Source organism: Solea senegalensis, linkage group LG7 (genome assembly GCF_019176455.1).
Source record: "Solea senegalensis isolate Sse05_10M linkage group LG7, IFAPA_SoseM_1, whole genome shotgun sequence".
In the NCBI taxonomy this organism is placed as follows: domain Eukaryota; kingdom Metazoa; phylum Chordata; class Actinopteri; order Pleuronectiformes; family Soleidae; genus Solea; species Solea senegalensis.
The window spans coordinates 3,643,736-3,670,843 of NC_058027.1; the positions used below are offsets into that span (position 1 = coordinate 3,643,736).

At 41.4% G+C, this 27,108-nt stretch overlaps 1 protein-coding gene and 1 long non-coding RNA gene across 3 annotated transcripts in view; one reads left to right on the forward strand and one right to left on the reverse strand.

The window, feature by feature from the left end:
- The first annotated feature begins 1,276 nt into the window (after positions 1-1,276).
- Positions 1,277-2,375, forward strand: LOC122772778. The gene is made up of 2 exons (XR_006360815.1): positions 1,277-1,616; positions 2,083-2,375. It is a non-coding gene; the product is annotated as an uncharacterized LOC122772778 (long non-coding RNA).
- Positions 2,376-7,882: 5,507 nt separating this feature from the next.
- lgr4 (leucine-rich repeat containing G protein-coupled receptor 4) overlaps positions 7,883-27,108 on the reverse strand; it is a 29,923-nt gene continuing 10,697 nt past the window's right edge. Inside the window, exons 3-18 of one of the 2 annotated variants that reach the window (XM_044031133.1) lie at positions 20,977-21,048; positions 20,266-20,337; positions 16,722-16,937; positions 15,520-15,591; positions 14,392-14,460; positions 13,418-13,489; positions 13,125-13,196; positions 12,932-13,000; positions 12,753-12,824; positions 12,075-12,140; positions 11,909-11,980; positions 11,754-11,825; positions 11,540-11,665; positions 9,985-10,082; positions 9,437-9,490; positions 7,883-9,340 (exon numbers count right to left, since the gene is read on the reverse strand). In XM_044031133.1, coding sequence (XP_043887068.1) covers positions 7,932-9,340; positions 9,437-9,490; positions 9,985-10,082; positions 11,540-11,665; positions 11,754-11,825; positions 11,909-11,980; positions 12,075-12,140; positions 12,753-12,824; positions 12,932-13,000; positions 13,125-13,196; positions 13,418-13,489; positions 14,392-14,460; positions 15,520-15,591; positions 16,722-16,937; positions 20,266-20,337; positions 20,977-21,048 — 2,683 coding nt within the window. In that variant the 3' untranslated portion in view covers positions 7,883-7,931. The remainder of the gene's footprint in view (positions 9,341-9,436; positions 9,491-9,984; positions 10,083-11,539; positions 11,666-11,753; positions 11,826-11,908; positions 11,981-12,074; positions 12,141-12,752; positions 12,825-12,931; positions 13,001-13,124; positions 13,197-13,417; positions 13,490-14,391; positions 14,461-15,519; positions 15,592-16,721; positions 16,938-20,265; positions 20,338-20,976; positions 21,049-27,108) is intronic. The other variant, XM_044031134.1, reaches the window with a different exon arrangement.

The following is a 27,108-nucleotide window of genomic DNA, read 5'->3' on the forward strand; positions in this document are numbered from 1 at the left end:
TGTCTCTGATGATTTAAAAAAAAAAATATACAACAAGTAGGGATGCAACGATTACTGCATTATTAAACTATTACTAAATTAATTGTCAAATACTTAAATAATCCTTTTTTTGTTTTCGTTAATTGTTTTTATTTTATTACAAATGTTTTCCGGTTTCTTTGCTCCTAATAATAAAGAAAGAATTACAACTGAATCATTTTTGGTTTGTGGATAAAAAAAAAGACATTTGAGAATCATCATTTCCAGGTTTGAGAAACACTGATCAACATTTCTCAAACATTTTCTGGACCAAACAAATACTCGATTAATTGAGAAAATAATGACATTAATATTTCCTGGATTCTTTGTCTTTCTGTAACAAACAGAAAACAACATAATTTGTATGTGAAGAGTAATGAAAGGTGTGTGTTTACATGTGGAGCAGTGACGTCACGTTAGCGTTAGCAGCAGGTGTAATCTGAAGACCTGTGATCGGATCGCTCAGGTCGGATGTTAACAGCAGGTGTGAACAGAGCGTCAACAGAACATCTAAGAATTGTGTGGATCATTTTTAAGCAACAGTTACCATATGTTTGTCCCCATTGCACCTCCCGTCTCCTCCTGCTCGCTCCGTGTGTGCGCACGGAAGGTCCGACTGGCAAACAGGAAGTGGATGATTCCAATTAGATTTATCGAGAGGGGAGGGCGCGGACCACACTGAGCCAGGAGGAGTCCACTTTTCCTCGTTGTGTTGTTGTGCTTTGTGATTTTCAGCTGTGTTTAATATGCGTTTGTGTTTTATTGTTATTTGTTGGTGTTTTCTTCCTATTTGCACTTCAGAGCCACCGTAGAAAATGTCTCCGTGGAACACTCCATAATGAATAAATCTATGTAATTCTTACTAGTAATAAATGAGTAAATAAAAAATAAAAAAGTATAAAGACGTAATTAAAATTATTTAATTAACCGCGGTTATTAGTTTATGTGTTGTTACAGGAATCATGTTGTTTTCTTGGACGCTTTTTGCTTAGAAAATAATGACAACATTAAGTACTTTTATGATGATTAAAAAAACAATTCCATTGAAACATGAACCAGATTTTTAGAGTTATTATATATATTTATAATATAATAGTTATATATAGTTATAAGTACAATTTAAGGTTAATATAATAATCATTAAATATTAAAATAAAGTCAGAAAACCAGTAGACTCTAACATGATCATATTATTAGGAACAATAACTCCGCATTCTTTCACTCAACATGTTTGTTTGAACTTCAATCCACACAACGTCTCATTAATACATCGATAGTAATATTTAAAAAAAAAAAATAACAATCATTTATTCACATGAAAGTTGTCACATTTTACAGTTCCCTGACAGTGGTGCTTCGCTGTGGATGTCCCCACCTGATGTACTGCGTTATTCTGTCCTCCCCTTTTTAGCCCAAAGTGACCTGGTACAAAAACAAGATGGACATCACGAACGAACCCAAGTACCGGATGCTCAGCAAGCACGGCGTCCTGACGCTGGAGATCCGTAAGCCCTGTCCGTTCGACGGGGGCGTGTACACGTGCAAGGCGGTCAACGACAGCGGAGAAGACACGGTGGAGTGTAAGCTGGAGGTCCGCTGTAAGTATGTCCTATAAGTCCACAATGGATGAATGACAACGCGTGCAGGTCCAGTGTGTAAGAATTAGCGGCATCTAATGGTGAGACTGCAGATTGGAAGAAAAACCAAAGTGTGTCAGGGAACTACGGTGGCCTTCACGTACCAGAAAGGATGACACTCACAACCTCTTCACTCCATAAAGCAAGGCCCTTGCCTAAAATGCATGTAAAAAGCTATTATAGACTTATACAAACACAAAAGATTATGCTTTTATAATTTTGTTGTAATGTTTATAACGTATTTAAATGTTTACTATTATGATTAGCGTATTCAATTTCTGCTAATGAATCTCCCTAAATGTTATGCACTGGAACTTTAATGGGCTCAATTCTGACACTCTGTTAAAATCTGATTAAATTAGGTATTGTGGACAAGACAAGACATTTGAGATCATCATTTTCAGGTTTGACCTCCTGTTTTTTTCAGCTCAAGTCTTTAAAGAGGAAAAGAAAAATGAAAAGTAAGAGGCTCCGGGCGCTGAACCGAAGAGCGGGTCCAGCCGTCTGTGAATCGTCCCGAATGTCCCTCTTCACTCTTCACCTGCATCTTCATCATCTTTTTTTCTGTGCGTGTTAGCAACTCTTCCCTCTTCCACCATCAGCCTGTGTCGAGTCACTCTCACCGCTGTGCTGATGTCGTCAATATCATATCATGAAGTCGTGGTTTAACCCACTGGAAAGTTTTAGTCCAAGAAACAAGACGCTTATTTCTCATTCATTTCAAACTGGACAATGGATGATGGTGTGGAGTCAAACTCATTTATGATAATGTGGATTATTTTGTGTGATTGTTTGTGTGCATAAAATGATTAAAAAAAAACACACACACAATACGGAGTTGGTTTTTTCTCATCGCGAGGTTAGAGCTCAGGAGCGGTTGGTGACGTGACACTAGATGGTCTTATATAAACAAACAGTGTTGCCTAGGCAACTCAGTCATTCCCATTATACTGTTCTAGCACTACTCAGCTCAGCTCAGCTTGCTTTTCCATTCGCGAAAGTACCCGGTGCTTTTTTGTTTAGTGCCTGCTCTGACGAGGTTGCATGCGAGCCGAGTCGATACTGAAGTCGACAGAGTGTCGCCACTGGACGAGTCACGAGTGCGACGTTCCGACAAAAGAATCGAAACCAAACGATTCCGAACTGTAGATCGAGTCAAAAAGACGTAAAAATCCGGAAAAAATGCATTAATCTCAAAAACATTCAGCAAAGGAAAAGTATAAAATACGTTGTTTTTTGTGTTTATTCGACCTTTAAATATATGTTTACATTGACATTTAAGCATTTAGCTTAGACTCTTTTATCCAAAGTCTGGGAAAGAAATCCGTCATCTTGCCTTCAGTGATCTTTAAAAACAACATGGAGCGAAGACCTGCTCTTGATGTTAATATAAAAGTCATTCTGTGACCATGAAAACAACAATTCATACATTTGAATGATTCTACATGATTTCCTTTCTGCCTAATGGAAATAATTCCACCTAAATCTTAACACACTGGACCTTTACGTGACGTGGATCTCCCAGGTAAATCTGGACGTGTATTCCGGGATTTGTCCCAGTTTTTCTCGGAAAATCACAAGCTTGGGAGGATTTAGCAGGCTTTAGGAAAAGACAACCACAGAGCAATCAACTGCACTTAAACTAGATTAGGTAATTACGCGGTGGCGGCGAGTAATAATGACATCAGTCTGCTGCGATGGAACTCAGGCGATGTAAAGACGGACGATCACAGACACTTAAACACGTGTGGACAAAAGGAATGAATAAAGAGAGCGGAATCACGCCAAAACAAAAGGTCTGAAGAGCCGGCGAGACAGTGCTCTACAAAGCCACTGCAAATACACACCAAACGAGTCCGATTTCCACATTAAAAGTGAAACAGACTTTTATTTTGAAATAGTCACAGGAAAGGAAATGTATCAGTGAGGTTACAGGGTCACAGCAAAAAAAAAAAAAGAAGCATACAGCATTTTTACTTAATGCAAGTTGCATATAAAGATCGGTGTAATGATAATTATTTCTTTAAATACTTTTATTTGTGGGGAAAAAAAACTTCCATCAACAAATTATTCAGCGAAACCCGAGGAGAATTTTTCTGTATAACCCACAACATTTTATCCAATCAGGGGCCAGAACATCAGAAAGAGGCGGTCCTTTCTGCTCATGAGCACATTCATGAGGAGCAGGAAGAGGGAGGGGATTTTTAAATGCACAGGAAGTTAGAAACATCAAATATGGCAGCAGCTTTAGTTTGAGGGAGAAATTCAAGTTCAAATTCAACAAGGCCGCTATTTCCACCGGCTGTGGCTCATGAGACTAAAAACAACAACATTGTAGATTAAACGTCACGTTTCCCCACGAGGCTTTGGCGCAGCCTGCAGGACTGTTGTCACCGTTTCAATTATCAGGGGATCTAACCGCTTTATTTTTATCGTCCCCGCCCCTCAAAAAAAACAAAAAAAAACACTGGTGAAACTGGAAAAGCTGCAAAGATAGAGCGATATTATTATAACAACAAGTCGTTTGATGCTTGAGGAGACGCCGTTTCCATCAAAGTGGTTTCCAATTTTTATTTGTACACAATGTATAGAATTATTTTCGCTACTTAAACAGAATAATAATAATAATAATAACAATAATAAACCTGGGGAGATCTCACATGAAAAACTACAGATAAGATTTAATTTAAACTGAAATGGTCTAAAAACGAATCCGTTAAAGGTGAAACTGAAGGGAAAATTCATAGTTTATACTTTGATTTTAAAAAATAAAAATAATAATAAAATTAATTATAATAATAATAATCACAGTTTACAGTACATATAATCCTCCCACAATAAGAAATAAAAAATAGACTATTCCTTTACAAAGCACTGCTGGTAGCCTCTACAGGTGAGGAGGTAGCTTCTTTACTTAGCATCCCATTCTTGATTGTTTGCTTTTCAAATAATTTACATAGAAATTAAAAAACTATATATATATATATATATATTTAAAAAAAGTTTAAAAAAAACTTGGTTGGCGCAGCAGTCGACGCACCCAGTCGAGGCGACAGGAGAAACAACGCGAAAATAAAAACCTAGAAAGATAAGGAAGATGATCAGGGAAACAAGAATGACATCGCCTAAATTCCTGAACGCTCACATGACACGCACTTGTGCGTACACGCTCCGAGGGCGTATCCACCTCAATGTGTACGGTCATGCTCCGGCACACCGAACATCAGTCGGTCCTTCGTCACTCACAGTTTCTACTCGGAACAAGCAGAGTTCTTTAAAAATTCAAATGGGATAAAAAAAAAAAACAACCTTATTTCCCTGCTTCTCTTCCATCATAGTCATTGATTCTGGTGCAAACGTATCTGCACACAAATAATTAAAGATGCAAACAAGACTGCCGGTACTTGTCTTCAGATGTCTGTGGTTGAATAATGAGCTCGACCACATTTCACTGATAATAATAGTGATTTCAAACTTTGACTTGGCACCGCTCTCACACTCTTGTTTACTCAGCTGGCCGACAGTCACGAAACGCCGCCGCGCAGGAGACGAATTACCCCTCGCTTGTTTCACTTGGACGCTTTTCACAAATTGTGTTTTCGACGTTTCAGAATAAAGGTGAGTCGGATTTCAGACCTCCCTGGTTGCCGCCGCGCTGTGCGTCGAAGAACGTGTGCGGTTAAAGGATCCAGTGTAACACTTACTGTCAGATATTAAAGTATGTTTGTATACGTGTATAATCTTTCTAAAAGGGAAAATTATACGGTTCCAATAACCTTAGAATAAGCCTTTATATGTACGTGAGGCAACGGCCTTGCTTTGTATGTCTCTACAGCTTAATACACAATTGTGTATTTAAAGGAATACCTCACCGATTAGCATTTAGCTAATGAAAAATTGTGCTTCCCAACCTTAGTTTCCTCTGAGCTGAGAAATATCTTCATTCTTTTTTTGTTGGGAATGAGGTCCCGCCCCCTACGAATGGGTAATTAGTATTGCAGTTTCAAGCCTCGAATGTAAACAGTGTCCGCCATCTTTGCTAGCAGTTACGCTAACAGCACCAAGTGTCACTGGTAGGCACGTAACTAAATAAAGATATTTTTCAACTTGGGAAGCAGAATTTTTCACAAATACTTCCCCTATTCTAGTAATACAAAGCTAAATGCTAATCAGTGAAGTATTCCTTTAAGTAGCAGCCTAGCTTTATAAAGCTCCCGTGTTTCTATAGACATGTTTGAAACAGACGCTTATTATGCAAGTGGAGAAGAAGATTGGCTCCGCCCACATATAATCCAAGATGTAAATCAACATAGGAGAGTGTGAGAGCGCATTTAACCCTTCCTGATAAACAAAAGCCAATTCCTGCAATCTGCAGTCTCACCATTAGATGTCACTAATGGCGCTTTTCCGTTACGCAGTTCGAGCACGACTCGGTTTGGAATCGGTCACGTTTACCTCCTCATGATGGGCAGGAGTCGGCGTAGCACGGCTGCACGAAACTGCCGTGACGTTGTTCTCGACGCGACGCGAACTAGCGACGAACGAAGTGGGTTTTTTTTCCCTCGGTGCAACTGAATCGTTAGAATCGGTTCGTTAAAAAGATTTGTTCACCTAATCGTTCAATACTTCCGGCTCACGATCGCCAGCTGTCGGCCGCGCTGTCGCTAAATATTGAGATTTTAGACGTTTCTTTCGCTAAATGTTGCAGATTAACGCACATTTTCAGGATTTTGAAGTCTTTTTAACTGATCTACAGTTTGGCATTGATTCTTTTGTCGGACGTGAGAGGCCGGCAGTCTGTTGACGTCATATTTTCGCTTGGAACCTCGCCAGGGCAAAAGAAAAAAAAAACCATCACGTACCAGGTACTATCCCTAATGGAAAAGCAAAAAAAAACAGGTTGAGTCGAGTAATTCTTCTTCTTCACACCGGCCCTTTAAAGAAGATTAGAAGCCCTTTTTTTTTCTTTTTTACAAATATTGCTCTTTGTTGCAGGAGCCAGAGAAGAAAACTAATACCATTTGATTTCTGTGTGCTCATTTGAGCATAAATAAAACTCGGAAACTGGATATGTTTAATCTGAAGATAATCTGAAACTCACTAATTCCGATGTTGCAATCTTGACATTTGAGGCTGTTGAACAACATAGTATCAAATCCACGAGTGTGTTGCAGCTCTGACGTTTAACTTAAATCAAGGAGCATGATGGAAAGAGACACAAGGCTTGGATTAGGGCTGCAGCGATTACTCGATTATTGACCCGTTTCTTTCCACGCAACAAAGAAATCATTCAAACTAAATCGTTTTGGTTTTTTTAAACATTTGAGAACGTCATCATTTTCAGGTTTGGAGACCAGTGATTTCACACTTTACAGACAAAACAGTTTGAGAATGTAAATAATTGCAGGCCTAGCTTGGATAGAAAAAAAAAAAAATAGAAAAGAACAATAATTATTCTTCAAACTAAAGATTTGGCAAACACTAGTTATACTGTGAAGTAATTATTCAAAGGCCACCTTTCTTACACCTGAAATCACCTCTGCTGCTGCTGCTCAATCAATAAATAACATCTTTTTAAACCACCCAGCACGGTCGGAGCTAAAACAGTGATATCTGCTATTTTCTTTTTTTATGCATTTTATTTTATTTTTTTTAAATCACATTCTTAGTCTTAGTAACTTGAAAGAAAAGAAGTGTGTGTGTGTGTGTGTGTGTGAGAGTGGCACATACCGTCCTCACACTGTCGGAGTTATTGCTGACGTTGTTACATTACTGTGGTGGGTGAAAAAAAAAAAAAAAATCGCCTGAAAGTTACATCCAAACAGAAAAAAAGCTAAGTTGATTACTACACTTGCTACATTTATTTTCAAAAAAAAGTATGAAATAAAATAAAATAAAATTAAAAAATCAAAGTATAAAATAAAAAAAAAAAAAAAAAAAAATAAAAAAAAAAAATAAAAAATCAAAGTATAAAAAATCAAAGTACAAAATAAAATTCAAAAAAAAAAAAAGCTTAGAAGTACAAAGACAAATCACAACATCTTTGACACGTACATTGCAACATCATGACATCCAATCAGGAGCAAGAGGAAGGCACTGAGTGACGACACTGTGTGATGATGTGTTTCCATGTTCATCTCTGTTTAAATAAGTGCTGGCTGATAGTGTTTCAACGCGCTCGTTGGCACATTTCCGACGTTTGATATAAAAGCATTTACATATTTTTCTTTTTCCGTAGCGTCCGTGTTCACGCGGCAGATGAGACGTGAGGCGCCTTTAGTCCTTGACTCGAGGTATGTTGTATGAGTAGTGTACGAGGGGAAGGCCTCTGGTCTGACAGAAGCAGGCCCTGCCGCAGGCCTGGACCTGGTCCGAGCTGTCCGACACAAACGAGTCCCCCTCGTCGGCGTACTCGGACTGAGCGGAGGGCGTGCCGCTGTCGGCCCAGAACCCGCCGGCGTGCTGGCACACGGCCGCTCCCGCCAGGAGGGTGGGACAGCTGTGAGACTTCACTAAGTGTCTGCAGACTGCCGAGGACGAGGCGGAAGAGCAGGTCCTGGCATGCAGCGCTGCGTCGCACTGCTCGCACGCGACCGTCTCTCCACAGAGCTGCGAGTACACGCCACAGTCGCAGCCCAGGTGAGTGGAGGAGCCTCCGTCTGTGAGCTCCGACCCGGCGCCGCCGTCGTCTCCGTGGCCGTCGGCGCCGGCCTTCACCTCCCTGCTCAGACCCCCGCGCCCGCGTAGCCTCAGCCAGTCCTCCCTGAAGGCCGGGCTGAAGAACACGTACAGCACAGGGTTCAGGCACGCAGGCAGCGGGAAGAATATGAGGGTGACGGACTTGGCGATCTCCGGGCCGCCGGCCGTGGAGCCGGTGAGGAGGGGGGCGAAGGAGAAAGCCGCTACCGGGCAGAAGAAGATGCAGTTGGTGAAGATGAGCCAGGCTACGTGTCGCAGGGCACCCGTCTGCTCTGGGTCAGCGAGCTCCACCCTCCCCAGGTGACAGTACATCTGCGTGTACACGGCCGCGGTGAACAGGTACGCCAGCGCGTTGAGCAGCACCAGAAACACGGTGACGCTCAGAGCTGGGCTGTCGCCGCCGGCGAAGGGCAGACACAGAGGAGACGCCGACTGCTCGCTGGTGCTCAGGAGAGGCAGGCACGCGGCGGCGGCGGCCAGCAGCCCCAGGAGCCCCGCGGCCAGGCCGAAGCGCCGGTCTCCTCTGAAACAACCTCGACGCCCGCTGCCGCTCCTCCTTGGCGACATCATGACCTTCCCGAGAATCGTCCGCACGGCCACGCTGCGCTCCACCGCCGCCAGCGACAGCAACAGCACGGCCCACTCCGACGAGAACACGGCCAGGGCTCCCGTGATCTGACAGCCGGGCCCCATCTCCCACCACACGCCAAACTCGGCAAAGGAGCCCCAGGTGGCGACGTCCAGCACCGTCAGCACGCCGACGTACACGCCCGTGAGCAGGTTGGCGAGGGCCAGCAGCCCCATCAGCAGCCGGGCCGGAGGCAGAGGCACGGACAGGGAGCGGGGGAGACCTGCAGCTCTGTACGCGGGGGAGAAGGTGGCCGCCAGCACCAGCCCGTTAAAGACCAGCGACACCAGGCAGATGAACCAGACAGTCAGGCGGATCATCCAGTTCCCCAGGAGGTGCTCGCAGGGCTTGAAAGCTCCTGGGTTCAGAAATGGGACACTTGGTTTAGCTCTCGCGCTCTGAAATATTCATTTATGAAATAAAAAAAATAAAACAAAGCAAGTTTCAGGCTCACCGGGCGAGGGAGAGCAGTGCATGATCATAGGCACGCGCTCCACGTCCTCCTTTGCTGTAAAATAATAATGAAGAAAAAGTGAGAGATGCAAAGGTTAGACTAAAGAAACATGCTGAACTCAAACGCTGGCCTCAAAATATGTATATTTATAGCCTGCAAATGCTGTTTATGTTGTGGAAAAAGGCTAAAACTACCTGGCAACCTGAAATATCTAGAGAGGAGGAGGAGGAGGAGGAATACTTTCCTATATTTTATTGCAGGACCCTTGCAATAAAACTCTAGCTTTATATCTTACAAACACCCCCTTGTTTGACGTCCATCACTGCTGCTAAAATGTCATTAATCACTAATAACCTGTACTGCGAATTGAGATTCAAAAGATAAAAAAGATGACAAATCTGCGATGGTTATTTCATTTAAAATGACGCTGACATGCAAAGATTCTAGGGGGCAAAACACTGTCGTAAAACAAAAAGCACAGTGTTTGGTTTCATGAATGCTGATGCATCTGCTCCACAGCCTCTGCTAAAACTTCAAAAAATGCCCACCTGAAGATTTCTTCACGTCACTTTCCTCGGAGGAGCTCGTCAGTGAGTCACATCCGACAAACGCGCAGCACTGGTAGGCGTACGGGACCGAGATGGACCTACAAACACACACACACACACACACACACACACACACACACACAGAGGTCCGGTGTTGATAATACAGATGGTGCAGAATCTTAAAACCACGCTTGGGGAAAAAAAAGCATAAATAATGTGTTTGTCTGCAAATATCTGTCCCTTCAGGTTTTTTGTTTTTTTTGGGGGGATGTTTCCATCGTGTGTTCACCATTTGAGGGGAAAACAGACTCAGCTGGCGTTCTCATTAAATGTTCGTGAAGAGGTGCAGATGCTGGTTTAAGGGTTTTCTGTGCGTCACAGATATTATTATTTAGACTATTTTCACTTACATTTATTTACACATGTGAGGCATGTTTGCATAAAACTAAATTTAAAAAACTAAGACCGATGTGGTGGATCACAGAAGTTGTCCTGCACTAAGCAACATATGAGCACGTTTTCTTGTTCATTGTTTGTCTCGGCGCTGCATCAACTATTTGGTGTGAAAACAACCTCAAACACATTTTAACAATTATGAATTTGATATGAACTTTAACTACTTTTGGGGCTTTTTGTGTCGTATTAGAGGCTGAAACGCTTAATCGATTATTAATCTAATAATTAATCTTCATTACTAAATGAATCGACAACTATTTTGATAATCGATGAATCGTTTTGAAGCTTTTTTTCATGATTAAAACAAGATTTCCGATTGTTTACGCCTCTTATGAATATTTTCTTAATTTCTTTGCTCTGGATAACAAAGAAATCATGAAAAGAACACAAACAAGACATCATCATTTCCAGGTTTGACAAACACCGATCAACTATTCTTTAAGGTTTCCTGATATTTTATGGACCGAACGATTCAAATACTCGATTAATCGGTTATGAAAATAATCGTTTGTTGCAGCTCTAGAGAGCAGACAACAAAAGTCACTAGTTTTAAATTAGAGATGGGATTTATGGCTCTTTGAAGGGAGCCTATGGATCTTTGTATAAAATGTATAAATAAAGCTCCTTTGACTTGTTAATCATGCCACACCTTTTTATATCTGGCACAATAAAAAGAAACTAAGCAGTCTACAATGAACTTCCATGCAAAACTATACTAAACTTCAAATTATTATATTACTATAGAAAACTCCTAGTAAACAATATTGGAGACCGGCTTGAAAGAAATATTATTTTGGCATATGTTACGTTTTGCTTTGCCCATCTTTTCATCCGAAATGCTGCTGCACTTTTTTGTTTTTTTAATCAAACCTGACATGTTGAGGTTAACCAGCCTTAAACCTCACAAGCCTGAAAGATTTCCCTTCATCCTCTCACTTCCTCCGACATCTATCACACTCCTAAACGAGGAAACTGATGAAGTAACTTTAAATCTTCGAGTGTTTTTGCCCCAAACTATTTCCCTGTGTCAACACATAAAGTGTGTAAAGTTGATTTGATTAAAAAACAAACATCCGGCAGCAGAATTTTTGAAGTTCACCTGAGTTTGGGTAGATTTTTGGCACTCAGCACGTTCTTCATCTGCGGGTTTCCCGAGAGTTTCAGCTGACCGAGGGCGCTCAGTCCGGTCGTCGGAATCACGGCGAGAGAGTTCACACTGAGATCTCTGCACACACACACACAATAACGTTCAACAGTCACATCATAGCAGGGTTCTGCGCTCGTTCGCTCACACACACACAGGTCGTACTCACAGGTTGGTGAGTCCAGTGAGGGACCGGAAAGCGTCTGAGTGGATGACTCGGATTTCATTTCTACTCAGGTCTCTGTGTAAAAATCAGAATCCAGATGTAAGCGTAGTTTTTTTTTTTTATAGTTTTACAGAGTATGAACGAGTGAGTTCACTCACAGTAAACGCAGAGCGGAGAGACCCTGGAAGGTGTCTCTCTCGATCTGACCGATGTAGTTGTGCTGAAAGCTTCTGTGGATTCAAATCCAAGAATTCAGCGTTAGAGACGAGCACGTTTATGACAAAGAGGTCTCATTATGGGGGAAAAAAGACAATCTGCGCTCACATCTCCTGCAGGTGGACGCAGCCTTGAAGAGACGGGAGCTCGTTGATCTCGTTGTAGGACAGGTCTCTGACGAAGAAACCAAACAATGACACAACGGAGACGTGTTTCCTAAGCATCAGTGCATATCAGCTTTAGTTTCTAACGTTATTACATCCTCAGTGAGTATAATTTGTAGGGATGCTCGATATTATTGGCTTTAAAATGTTTTATCAGACATCGGCACGACACAACAACGCCCCTCGACATGACTCATGACTAAAAACAGTGGGCAGAATAAACCGCCACCTCCTGGACTTCTGTTATTTATGTTTATTTATTTTGTATTCTACATCTGCTGCAAAATGAAAAATATTCTGTTTATAATATTCTGCTTCATTCGAGAAGAAACTGAACTAAATCCCTAATCATTTGCAATATCATAAGTAGAAATGTGGGTTAGAGCTGACTCAATCAATCGATTAGTCAACTACTTTAATAATCGATTGTCCGATTTGAAGCTTAAAACAAGATTTCTGAGTGTTTACGAATATTTTCTCTATATAACAAAGATATTTGGGGGACAAAACACGACATACGACATTTTTTTTAAAACATTTTATGGACCAAACGATTACTTGATTAATCAGTTATAAGCCGTGGCTCTAATCTGTGTCACATATGTATGAAACGGTCTCTTACAGCGTCCGCAGCAACTTGAGATTCTCACAAAGATTTGCAGGGATGGACGATATCTTGGTTCCGGACAAGGTCCTGGAAAAAGAGGTCGCGTACACAATCACAGATGCTGTGTAATACATGCATGCATAATGTATGCAATTAGAATTAAATATCCATTTCAATCCTAAAGCTTAACTTACAGACTCTCCAGGTTGTTAGTCCACGTAAGGATGGGGAAGTCCTGCATCATACTGGCCCCACGCAGCATTCTGAAACACACACAAATGAGGACACAAAGAAAAAGCCTTTAAAAGACACATTATGACGGACGCAGTTCAGACCAAACTAGTGAGCAGTGATATGTTAGAATGCGAGTTTGACATCAGGACTCACAGGGAGTGCAGGTCAGACAGATTCTGGAATGCCGAGGCGCCCACGAAGGCCAGAGGGTTGTCATAGAGATGTCTGTGAGGGCAGCAGAGGCAGAGGGGGCGAGTTCAATCCCAAATAAACATTTACTATGCAAGAATGGCACCATCTTCTGGACAGTCAACCACTGGAGCCTTACACCAGTATCACATATCAGCTGCGACTGTTCATAATACGTGTGCAACAACGGCAACGTTAGCGTTTAGAAACACAGTGGAGTGATTAGTGAGCAGTGTCTGGGTGGAGTTTGACCTTACATGGTTCGCAGCAGGGGGTTGTTATGGAAGGCCCCTTCAGGTATGGAGGCAATATTGTTGCTGTGAAAGCCACTGCAGGAGAAAGGTCAAAGAGAATCGAACGTAAACACTCACTTTAGTGACAAGAAAAGACGCTTCGTGCCAGATTTAGATCAGATTTAGATCCGTGTCCGACACACGTGTGAACACAGAGCTCATGCGGCACGCTGGTGTTGCAGTTAAGTCCTCTGGGTTTGAGTCCAGGTAACGAGTTCGCCAAAGAAAAGTTCAAGTCGAGTCCAAGTCAAGGTCGAGTCTGAGCTCCTCTCTGGCACATTTAAACTGCTATGAATAAATTAAAAAAAATAGTACCACAGCTTAAAAGAACTGACGTTTAATAGAATTATTAATGTAAAATTATGATAAATGAAGCATATTTCTATTCAGATACTAAGGTTAAGTTACTTTACACATCGGTTACTTGCCTGCACTTATACACAGTTACAAACACTGTCATAGTGGTCGTTCATACATTTTATTTGTTTGTTTTGTTTGTCTTTTTTGGCTTTGTCAGCTGGTGACTCACAGCTTATGATTCTTCATTTTAGGATTTAAATCCGATCAACTTTTGACTGTTTTGTCAGTTTCATTTCACCGGTGAGTGAATCTCTATTATTATTATTATTATTATGAATATTATTATTATTATTGTTATTAGTATTATTATTATTATTAATAAAATATATATATTAACAGTCTTACTTCCTGTCTGATCTGATCAGCGCTGTCGCTCACAGGTTTAAGGTAGAAAAATAGGAAGCTGGTTCATTTTGTTTTTGTGACTCAAAACGAGAGTAAAAAAAATACATGTTGTGGTGTTTAACCTTCAACATAAAAGCACAACTGTTACACGCGACTTGAATTGAACCTTCGTCGCTGTGATGACTTAAACATTCACTGATTGAAACATCGGAAAAACGAACAGAAACACTCACAGTTCCTTCAGTTTGGGCAGAGCCTCGATCGCTTTGGGAAAAACCATCAGGTTGTTGAAGTTCAGATCTCTGCGATGAGACAGAAAAAACATTATAGGACAAATCTCTCAAAGCTCAAAGATACTTTTCACAATTGAGGAAATATTTGTGAGGTTTAATGATTTCTGTGTTATATGAAGCAAAGAAACCGGGAAGATTTCTTTAATTATTGTAAAAACACTCAAATCAATTATCAAAATAATTGCCCATTGTTTTTGTACTCAATTACAATTAAGTGTTGCAGCCCTACACTGGTACATTCAAATAAATAAAGAGTTGTGGTTAGCACCACGTCACACCCTTATTACAACAACTTAGAATGACGACTGTGTTAAAACCACTTTTACTAATGACAAATATGACATTTTTTCCCCACTGTGAAGCTAAATCTTGTATTTTTAGGCTTTTTTATGAATGATTCATCTTTGGATCGTTTTGTAGAAACACATAAATTGGCTGTTTATGGTATGACCAAAGATTTAAGTGATTTTCTGCTAAATTGGTGGAGTAACGTGCTCATTTCAACAGTCGCTTTGTGGTTCGTGGTTATTTCACTGTGTGGTGCAGCAGTGAAAGGGCTCCCCCCTCAAACGCGGGTTCCGTTTTCATATACGTGTCATGGGGTATACGAAATGTACTTTACAGACATTATAACAACAAACGCTCAAAAACATTTAACACAGGACTTCTGAATTGCTAATATTAATTATGATGTAAGCGTAACTACTTACATTGAGTTATGTTAGACATATACACTAGATTAGCAAGTAAAACCAGTGGATTTTGCAAATTTAAATGCATCACATTGGGAGTTTTTAATACAAAAAGAACATAAGATAAGAGTTATGAGGACGTCCCGAGTACAGTAACAACAGTAGCTATTTGCCATGAGGTGAGGCTGTGTGCCAGGAGGAAGTGAACAGTGGGAGGGCAGAGCTGATAAGCATCGTGGTACTTTGCTCTATTTATCCAAGCGCAATTAAAGGAGGAAGAGGGACACAATGATGTCTGGAGGACGGGGGGGGGCAGAGGTGGGGCGGGGAGCCACTGGCACAAAAATGCTCGCGAGCGGGTCAACGGTCCACTTACAGTGTCTCCAGGTTCAGGAGTCCAGCAAAGCAGCTGTCGCCTATCGCTTTAATTCTGTTGTTATGAAGATGCCTGGAAAAGAAAAGGCGGTTTTACACACATCCGTGAGACTTCTCTCCGTGCTTGTGGCTCCACATTCATCAGAGCTTTTTGATCAGGTGCCTGTACAGTACGTGTGTGTATATGCAAATGTCGGTCCCGTCCTAATAGATATAAGGTCGTCTCTTCCTGTTTATCCCGACTTGTTTACACAAACCCTGTAGCTGTGTCTGTCTGAGGGCTTGTGTGTGTATATGTGTGTGTGTGTGTGAGAATCTATGACAGCAGCAGTGAAATGAAATGAAAGTTGTTGTTTTTTAACAATCCCTCCGATTGTTACGCAACACAGCAGATGGTATTTATTATTACTATTCGAAAGTTCTCTTGTGTAAAAGCTGCAGAGATTTTACCACCTGGCACTGAACACTAAGGTAATCTTGATTTTACACGACAGTCTGAGTTGAGCAACCTTTTCGGTGATGCAAGTAAACAGCGCGGGACATGAGCAGCAACCTGTTTTGTTAAAATTAGAAATGAAAAGTGATAGAAGAGTGTGTTTATGCTGGGAACGGGACACACAGTGTCTCATATATTCAGACGTAAAGTAGAGAAACTGCACGTCGATATGTCGCGTCAGGACAACGGAGACGACGTTTGGGAAATTAAGAACATGGGCAGAAAAAGTTAGTAGAAATTTACTAATCATTTGCTTTTGAACTTGAAAGATCTCCCGATCGACTTAATGCTCAATGACTTTTCTCCCGCTTCTCCCTCGGGTCATTTTAGTCAACATGAGAATGTTCTCAGTGCGTGTGGTTAATTAAGGTTAGGAGGAAAAGTACACCAGCAGGTTGTTCCTGCTCGCTTATTTAGTGTATATGTCTGCGTGGACTGCATGCACAGTTCTCTCGGTCTGTCGTGGGAAAGGGAGCTCACTTACGTCGCGATTGACTACCTTGTTTACACACGTTCTTCTGCATAATCTCTCACAGAGAGTCGATCCACTGTAAGACTGGGACTTTATCGACTTTAAACCAATATTCCCTATCAAGAGGACATTTTTAAAAATACCTCTGAAGCAATTAGAAGCCTGAAAACGGCTTTTGACGTACACATTTTGCCATAGTGTGCAAATGTTAATTAGAACAATTAATTGAACTTACAGCACAACTAGACTGGTCAGGTTTGCGAAGGCGTTGTCTGGTATGTGCGAGATGCGGTTGAGCGCCAGCGTCAGAGCCTGCAGGTTGGCCTGGTGCCTCAGGGAGCCGATGGGGACCGTCGTCAGGTTGTTGTCGTCCAGCCAGAGGTGGCGCAGCTGCTGCAGGCCTTCGAAGCTGTCGTCTGGGACCGTGGTTATGTGGTTTGCGTCCAGACGCCTGAAAGTCACAGATTCATTGCATTGAAATATAAGGCTTTCATTAGCTGACCCAAAAATGACCTTTATACATAAATACGTACGCTACATGGTATGAGATATATAATATGATAATTGTTTCATAAAACGCTAAATGGAGATTTATTGCACTTTCCCATGAAATGGTCACAGCTGATGACAGTTGTTGGGAAAAATTGGAATTCCAGGGTGTTTATTAAATACTGTAAATGTATGTGCTGGTTAATACGTAATTTATTTATATTTCCAGAATTCTACTGTCTTTCTACTGTTCAGATGTATTTAGTTACCTGTATTTTGTTAAATTCAGGTAATGGGATTTAAGATGCATTCAACCTCGGTACTCGGTTAAATAAAAGGTACATTAATGTATCTGCTACTAAAAGTTTTTTTGTTTTTTTTTTACTTTCCCAATTTTAGATCCTGGATTATTTCAACCACACTCTGCACCTGATTTTTGCTGTGCATTTACCACAGAACTTGTGTTGACTCCAGCTGCTTTAGCCCCGCTGTCGGTGCCGTGCATCGCAGAACTTTCATTGTTAACAGTGGAAAGAGAAAAAAAACACTTCCTTTTTCTGCTCGGACAGTAGAATTCACCTGCTCACGCTTTTCTATCCCAGAAGTCCTCACCTACCGTGTCTCTATAAAAGGGACAGGCTTGTCCTGTAACGTTAGGTACTTAGTCTGTGGGTTGGAACATTATCTATAATAACTCTTTGGTAAATATCCTTCTGTTTTTTTCTTTCTAGTATCGTAGTATTTGACGACCAAAATCATCTTTAGTTGCAGCTTGATGCATACTTAAGGAATCATGGGGAAATAATTGCTAATCAATACATAAGTCATTAGATTTATTTACATTTACAACAAAGGGAGTGCGGGAGCCGTGCTTTTAAAGTGAGGAAACGCAATTGAAGCCAAGCACAATGGAATCATGGAGATAAGAATCGCTGAGATCTGACAGGAGCTGTCTGTGACTGATGGGGCAGCTACAAACCAAAGGAAAACAGCCCTTTAAAACCAAATGTGATTATCTACAATTATGACAAAGTGCAGGGACCTGATGGTGAGTGTGACTGTGGTGGGTGTGACTGACGCCGCCACTCCGGTATTGCAATAACCTTGACAGCCCTATTCAAGGCACGTCTGATTAATACCAGCACCTTAAGATAACAGGTTACGGCTTTACTCTGTGGCGTCACTCCCTGTTTGCAAGCACTGCACTCTGACTCAGACAGAAACTCCTGCCGTCTGCCACTGGGTCTCCATTCTTCAACATGAATGAAACCCAAGAAAACTTATTTTTAAAAACGAGGCGGATTTCATGAATGAATGAGATTAACTGGTCTAATTTGATCATCCAAAAATGATTCAGGGAATCCACCGAGCGAGAGCAACACCCCCTGTAAACTGAATTGAAAACTTAATGAAATTCTGATTGGAAGCCAATATTTCAGTGGTTATTTCAGAGTGTTATAATTATGAATAATTCTTCTCAACTCATCACCATCACTGCACTGTTTTCTCCCGCTATCCTCCGTCACCGGGTGTCTCACCCTCCCTCAAAATTCCTCAAGTGTCTGGGCTGGAAGGAAAAACAGTCTTGATTGACATTTAGCTCTCCAAGGCTTTATACAAACCGAGTCCTGCCTCTGCCAGAGCGTATTACTTCAGCTACAGACCTTAAAACCCTCACAGAGAAAAGACATCTGTTAAAAGGAAAAGAGGCGCAAAAAAGAGAAGAGGAGGGGAAGCAAGGAGGGATGTAGAGGAGTGATAATAGCTGAACTTTCAGCACGTTTCTCCAGCTGGATCCAGTCCTCCTTAAAAACCTCAAAGGCGCAGCGGTGGAGGGAGGTGGCACGGACGAAGCCATGTACGCGCTATGATCTCAGTGCAACCGACAACCGAAATCCAGCGCCGAGGGGCGAGCGGAGCGGAACACTGACAGAGGGCTAACAGTCGTGAGTAAGGCCACGGGCAAACAGTCGAGCTCCCTGAAATAAATAAACCAACAATCCAATAAAAGGGAGAGAAGACAGAGAGAAGTTAGCTGCAGATCTGCCGAACAAGACTGACCTACATTTGCACAGGGCTGTTGCTGGGCTTAGTGCACAACAAACACTGCAGCAGCAGCAGCAGCAGCAGCAGGGGTAAAGCATGTGATAGGAGAGGAGCCGCCCCTAAATGACATCAACGATGTCCAAGAGTAAATAATGAGATTCTGATTCCTGAACTCGAGCGAGATCTTTACCCTCACACCATGCTGTTGTCATCAGTTTTAGGACATTTTAACTGTCTTTAAAGCAGACTGTGTGAGTTTGATGTTCAACATGATCAGGACTGAAAGTCGTTTCATGTTTTCAGACTTCACGTTTACTGTACATTTACGGCGTGCTTTGCGCGTGCACTGCGTTCATGTGCGAGGAATGGGAGTCTGGAGCCGAGCTGAACCCTGGGAGGTTGCAATTCCCATTCCATTTACCGGACTGATCGACTTCAATCCTGATGGCCACCCGGTGTCAGCAGTTTGGTGATCGCAACAGCTTCAAATCCAGCAGTTGTTAAGATAGTTTGCGTTCGGATGAAAATGGTCATTGAACTCAGCAGCAGTGCAACCGAGCGCCTGCCCTGGCAGAAACTGACAGACCTTAAACGCATCTCATCCACTTGAAACAGACAAATAAACTCTACTAAATGTCAACATTTGCATATTTTTTCTATTTAGATATTTCCAGGAATAAGTGGATAAAATCACTACTAATGTGGTCTTTTTGATTGAATTGGTGAGTAACTGTCTTGAATGTGGTTGCGAGTTTGGCTCAAACACTGTGAATTTCACCTTGGAATGTCGCGTGTGTGAAATATCCAACAGCGAGCTCCGGCGGCTTCAGTGTACCTTCTTGTCCGAGAGCTCGTGACAAAACATCTGCCTCATCAACCTCGAGCTGCACAGAGAACAGCCGGCCGCACGTGAAACTCAAAATTAGGACTAAAGTGACGTTATGGCTTGAGATTGTCATAATAGAGTGACTTCTTATATAAACACGAATGACTGAATCTTTGCTGCAGCAGCACCACCACCACCCTTTTCATTGTTTACATGTTCCACCCACATTTTGAAAGAAAGAGATTATTTTCGGTCCTAAACCAGAGGCTGTAGTTATTCCCCTGTCGTCGGGCCACGTATGACACTACCACCAATTAAAGCGAGATGTCTGACCAGTACGACAACGGCATCAAATAATTATTAAAATATCTGCAATGTGTTAAAGCATGTGTGTGTGTGTGTGTGGTACACATCTTACAGTGACTGGAGAGAATGGAGGCTCTTCAAGGCTGCAGCAGGCACCGTCTTCAGCTGATTATTCTGCAGCATCCTGAAGATTCAAGGGGGCGAAAAAAAAATCATGATATTAACTGAATGCAAAACTGTGTGTCCCCACAGAGGACACCCCGGGGCTAAGTCCACATCTGAATAACTCCTCTGTGTGCTGTTGTTTATGTCAATCCACACTGGTTGCAATTAACCCCCGACTTAACCAATCATTCCTGTCACAGTGTTAGTGAAAAGAAACGACTCCAAACTCCAGGGTAAGTCTCCCACAAGCCTTTGGCAGACTGATGCCCTGACTTTTTTTTTTTTTCATTTCTGTCGAGTATAAATCATAGGTATAAGCATATGCAATGCTTATATGTGTTTGCTTTTCGATCCGGTATCAAAGACCAAACCACAAAGGTTAAGCTCACTAAAGACTAAACAGGGTTCAGTGTCCACATCTTGTCAATGATGCATTTTTCTTTCAGAGACAGAGAGACTGTTTGTAGTTGGAACTGTACGACTATGATTAACATAGAAATAACTGACAGCATCACAGTGTTACCACAGGCTGCAGTATTTGTTCTCTCCACCAGTGTGTGGAAAAATGCATGCTGTCAGAGGCGCACAGTGTGTGTGTGTGTGTGTGTGTGTGTGTTTGTGTGTATACCAACACTGTTGGCTGGGGTTGTATGCTTACAGGACTTTGAGCTGATGCAGGCCAGACAGTGCTTCAGGGTGGATGAATGACAGGTCATTCCCCGCAAGGCGGCTGAGTGAGAGAAAGAGACATTTCATTAAAAAAAACGACATTTGACTCTGTAGAAATCTAAACGGCCACGGGAGTATGTCGCAGTTCCGAATAAGGCGGCGCACGGTGTCGAGAACTTCACATTCGGTGCCTCGGTAGATCAAGTTTCAGCTCACAAGCTGAACACAGGGTCTGGGGTGTCAAAGACATGTGGCTGTGTCATGGCCTGTTGTCACTTCATCTGGCACCTACAAGAGATTAGAACTTTTCCTGGATGTCCCTTCCTTAGTTCCCTTTCGGGGCCTCTCAACCATCACTACCCAAATACTAGGTCAAATACTATAGAGAAATAAAGCAACAAATCAGAGGTCAAATTTGATATAAAATAGGTGTCAAGATATGTTAGTGAATGCAATGGGTAGTATTTTCATAAAATAAAATCGACTTGCACCCACCATTTCAAAGCTATATACACATCTGTTGGAGTATTAACAAAAAAACATCAGTGTAAGAGTGGTAAATGTTGATTTATGACTGACTTTCCATTGAAATCAGCAGCATACTAATGCAATTTCCATCTGTCTTACCTGATTTCCTCTGCTAGATTTCAGCAGAACAGCACATACTTTAGTCACATGGATCGGAGCCAATAATTTGCTGTACTCAATCATTTTCTACTAGACATATAAGGCTTAAAAGAGACGGAACAAAATACAAAAAAATGAGGGACTGAGCCACATTATAACCCCCCCACCCCCCTCTGGTTCTGGCTCTGTGCTTTTCAAAGTTCCACATTGAATTTGTTTATGTCTTTTACGGGTGAAGTAACTTGATAAATGTGTCAATGGAGGAGCAGGAAAGACGTAACATTATCTTGCGAGCTGAACACAATTGTAAAAAGACTTATGTATGTGTGTGTGTGTATATATATATATATATATATGTGTATGTAATGTGCATATAACTGATTTGCAAGTCAAAAAGGTAAATCTAAGTTCTGAATCACTGCTTTTTTGACCAAAAATTATTCAATAAGGCCAATCCCCTGTAGGAATTGGTATCGTTTAAAGCTGCAACTAACGATTACTTTCGATTGGTCCTTTGGTACTTTCGATCGATTGGTCCATAAAACGTCAAATCAGTGGAAACGATGATATTTTAAAATGTCGTGTTTTGTCCTCGTACCAAATCAGTTTTAATTATTTCTTTATTGTGTGAAAAAGCTTCAAACAGTTTAATCGATTATCAAAATTGTTGACGATTCATTTAGTAATCGATTAATAATCGAGTAATTGTTTCAGCTCTTGTATCACTAAGAATTTTATAAATACTTCTACTTGGCAATACTGCTTTACATCCTGCAATAATGAATAAATATTTATTAAATTACCAAATTAATCGCCAACTATTTTGAGGTTTTTTTTAATAGTTAAAAAAAGCTTTTAGCTTCTTAAATGTGAATATGTTTTGGTTTATTTGCTGCAGAAATCATTTAATACCAATTATTTTGATTTGTGGACAACAGGGATCGCACAAAACCACTTATTTTGCATCCGATACCGATATCAGTTTGTGCCATTTCAAGTTTCCCATTCTTATCTTGCATTAAAATTGTCAATAAAATAATGAAAACTGTGGCGTTGGTAAATTTGTTGGTCCTTTTTTCCACATAGAAATATAGCAGGCACACAAATATTAAACATTTTAAATATAAAAGAAGAAAACTGTGAAGCCAAGTGAAAATATGCAGACGGCCAGTAAACCCCCCAACTGGGCCAGTGAGGAAAAAAATGTTACGTAGGACACTGATTTATCATAAGACAGCTGCTTCAGCCTCAAAATGACTTTAGGGGGAGGGGACACCTCCCTTTCCTGCTCGGTACAGGAAGTGTATAGGAAATAAGGGTGTAAATAAGCATGGGACAGACTGACTGGCACACAGAGCCCAAGTATACTATCTGCCCTGAGAGATTAGCAACAGATTTATCACTGCAATGTAGGCCAGGCTGAATTCCCTGCAACAGGAGCTGCTGGGTGTGAGAATCGAGGCTCTTACATGACCACATAAACGTCATGTTGACTCAAAACTGGACATTTGTTTGTACGCAATAAATTGCAACGGTTTCACGGGTCAAACTGCACCTGTTTGTGTTTATAATCTTGCTTTCAATTTATGAATAATAAAAAGTCCAACAAAGACTCCACCAAATGCAGACCAACTGCTCTGAATGCATGTTTACATGGTGGTTTGGGCCAGTCACAAGTTACTGTCTACTCTCTGATTTGTGGTTGACCAAAGCTATCATATGTGGACGCGAATGCTCACCAGCTTTATAAAAAAAAAAGCTGGCAAATCACACTGAATTGTCTGACACGAACTTTGACAACACAAAAAAAAACAACATATTAAACCCATTTATGTGACTCCCTGTGTCTCCTAACAGTAGTGGTGTTTTGTTCCAAACAACTTTTCAATATTGTGCGACAAACGTTCTGCAATGGATCTTTAACTCCAAGAACACTTTCTGCACTTATAGCATAGACCACAGTACAAGTTGTCACGCGTTTATGGAAGCCTAAAAATCCACATTCTTATGCTTCATTCATTCTTCTGGCACATTCGGGGTAATCCAACAGAATTCCATTACAATCACAGTCCCGACCAGCTAATCGACACATGCTAACACGGTCTGACAGAACTTATAAGTCATCGTTCAGGTTTCACAATACAAAGAGCTTCTCCTTTTCCCATCTCTCAGCAAATTCACTACATGTCCCTCCAGGCTTTGATAAGGACAGAAGAATGTGCTAAATCTCACTAAGGAAAGGATAAATCCTCTCCTTGTGAAACACCACTCCCACAGGTTTACCTTTGTCAATAGTAAACTGACAAAGAGCCCTGTGGGGCAGGCTGACGGCAGTAAGAGGCACGGACATGTGCTGCTAAGATTGCAAAAAAAAATAAAACACCTCACTGCTCCAACAGTACAATTTATTTTTTACTTGGAAAACCAATGTGGCAAAACCCAATCACAATCCCTCCTCCCACAACATGCTCTCACATGTACAACACACACCTTTTATTACCGTTGTTGGTATAGGCAGCTCGTGATTATAAACCAATGACTTCATATCCAATGTTTATTTTGTTACTGAAAATGTCATATGACCAATGTCTATAATCTTGTCTTTGTAGCAGAGTTGACAATTGCTAGAGTTGTCAGTGACTGAGTGGCTTAAATTATTTACATAAAAAAAGTACAAGCCTGTGCAAAAATGAACTCCCACTAATACTTGTCTGACACGTAATGCAACAATGAAGTGTAATAGATTTGATACTGTTTTGATTTAGGCCACGGACAGGCTTCTCCATGGAGGCAGCAACAAAGACTTTCAGGGAATTGAAGTGCCAAAACTGACATAATAGAATTTCTCTGAAACTGAACTATGTAACAGACTGTGAAATAGGGGCGGCTCGAAATATCAATTTGGTTGTATATCGTCATCCATCCTCGTGCAATATGAAAAACGATATGCCAGGGATAATGTAGATATTTTAATTAATAAACGAAGGCCTTCTGAAGTAAACGGTCACTGAGTGTTTCAAATGAATGACGGAAACTTGGGCAGAAGTTTCCGATGATGGCGGAGAAAGGCACAGTATGTTAAGAGATGCCCCATCCACATTCAATACGATGAGTTTATTATAGACTTTGTTTCTATGTTGTGAATAAATAGAAACATTCTGCACTTCTCTGGGATGTTTTGTTTTCTTAAGTTAGACAGATATTGTGATGTCTCGCTGAGAAAATAGGGTTTTATTGTTTTCCTGGGCTCTGCCAAGCGGATCAGCACTTCCTTAATTTGATGTCGTCATCAGAAATCCTCACCACTCCTCTCACCACCGTAGCGCCTCCTGGTGCGTCACTAGTCCGGGCACATCCGGTTGCGTACATTCTACCACAGAAGAAGAAGAACTACTCTCGTTGTAGCTGCTGAGATGCAGAGCATCCACCGTGCCAGAGGGGGAGCTGTGTATCTGAGAGCTGGCCTACCAATTACGTCACTTCCAGGTACCTGGCTAATCACAGGACAGTGGGAAAGCTCTCGTTGGCTGGCCAATCACAACACAGTCCACGTTCTGGGGGTGTGGTTTTGGTCTGAAACAGCGCGGCTGACGAGAGCGTCAGTGAGGAGATATTTTGATCGGCTCGTTTGCAGCGATTAGGAGGTTTTTAACCATGAAAACAAGTTAATATATGTAAGTAGACCTCCATAACTAACATATATGTGTGATACAAGCATTCAATGTCACCTTTAACTCTCTCTCTCTTATTTAAAAAGTGTGCCACAATGGGTCACTCTGGTGTGCTTGACCGTTCGAAAGTGAGGCCTGTGTTCTCTATCCGCACTCAGGGAAGGCCACTATAGTAGACCACACTACAAGACGACATGTTGAAAGATTTGGGTGCACCTAAATTTTGTGCTGTGTAGTGCAACCCCTGCAACAAAGTGAGTCTGGGGCCCTGCAGAGAGACACAGTTCAGAGCCTGGACCGCAACATCCATCCATCTTCTACCAAGTTATCCTCTACATGAGGGTCGCCGGGGGTGCTGTGCCAATCGCAGCTGAAAGGCAGGGTACACCCGAGACAGGTCGCCAGTCCATCACAGTGCCACATACAGAGACAAACACAAACAACCATCCACTGCATGTTTTTGGACTTTGAACCCCGGTCTTTTTGCTTACCACTACACCAACCATATGGCCCATTGGATAGCAACATAGAGCTAATAATCAGAGGGGAACCAACCATGAGAAGCTTCCATCTTATTCTCTGTCAGTGCCATAAAGACAGGGAGTTACTATTTAGGTAAACTTGATGTAGTCGGGACTAGGGAGGTTAAGTAATTAACTGTGAATTTAACCTATAAAGAATGAACGAATGAATGAATGAATGAACTGAAAACATGTGTTTCTTTTCATCTGTGTCATTTGTATGGACCTCACTAAAGGTGTAGTTGGTGATATGATGGTATTACCATTTTGTACCATCGCCCTTGTGCTGCAAATTCAAGATTTTCAAGTTATAAAAAGGTATGAATTTTTATTTCATTTCATTTTATGGGATATAATCTGACCAAATTTGACCTACCTCGATTACCCCCCCCTTTATACCACAACACAATCATACCACAAATGACTGAGAAATGAGCAGAGAAATGGAAAAGAGAATTGCTTAGACAATTGCAGAGAAAGATACACAGAATCAAAATTATTATGTTTACATTCATTTGAAATGAAATCCGTTTTTTAGGATTTATTTATTCTAACGATCCACGTAGTAAGAGAGGCAGGAGATGTTTTGAGGGGAGGCATTATGACAATGTTTTCTCTTTCTCTTCCAATAAACCCATGTTATTGGAAGAGAAATAATGGATTTTTTTTTTTCAGTCTCTGCATAGGCTGCTCACTGTCTGGGTGTGTGTGTTTGCAGCAAACCCAGAGGTCAGAAACATTAACACGTATACTTGCATGTTTGTTTATTTATTGAAAGTCATAACATCATTGCAATATTCAACCATTACCACATATCTCGTGTTTTCCTAAGGTCGTGCAGCCCTAATTCAATTTGTATGAAATGAAACGTTAATTGCACACAGATGATGATTAAATGTGGAATATAGGAAGAATAAACTGAAATGATGTTCTAAATTGAAATCACTGTTCACCAAATGCAACATTTCAATACTGCGGTCTTGGTCACAGGTTATTTTCAACAATATACACAAACTGCACGGGAGACAGAGAATACCTGTCATCACTTCTGCTCGGCTTTGTGGTGCCTTTGGCAAGAAAGACAGAGAGCAGAGGAGATTGCGTGACTACGACGGAGGGAATATTCCTCCCTTTTCTTCACTCCTGACGTGAATGAGGATAGCCCAATCGCTCTCTCTGTCAACTCTTACTCTCCCCGTCTTTGCCCCCTGGGGCCCTTGCTCTGGTTCACTGACACTGTCACAGCCCTAAAGCGAAAAAGTCAACCACCAAAGTTCACAGAGACGAGCCTGAAGACGTGTT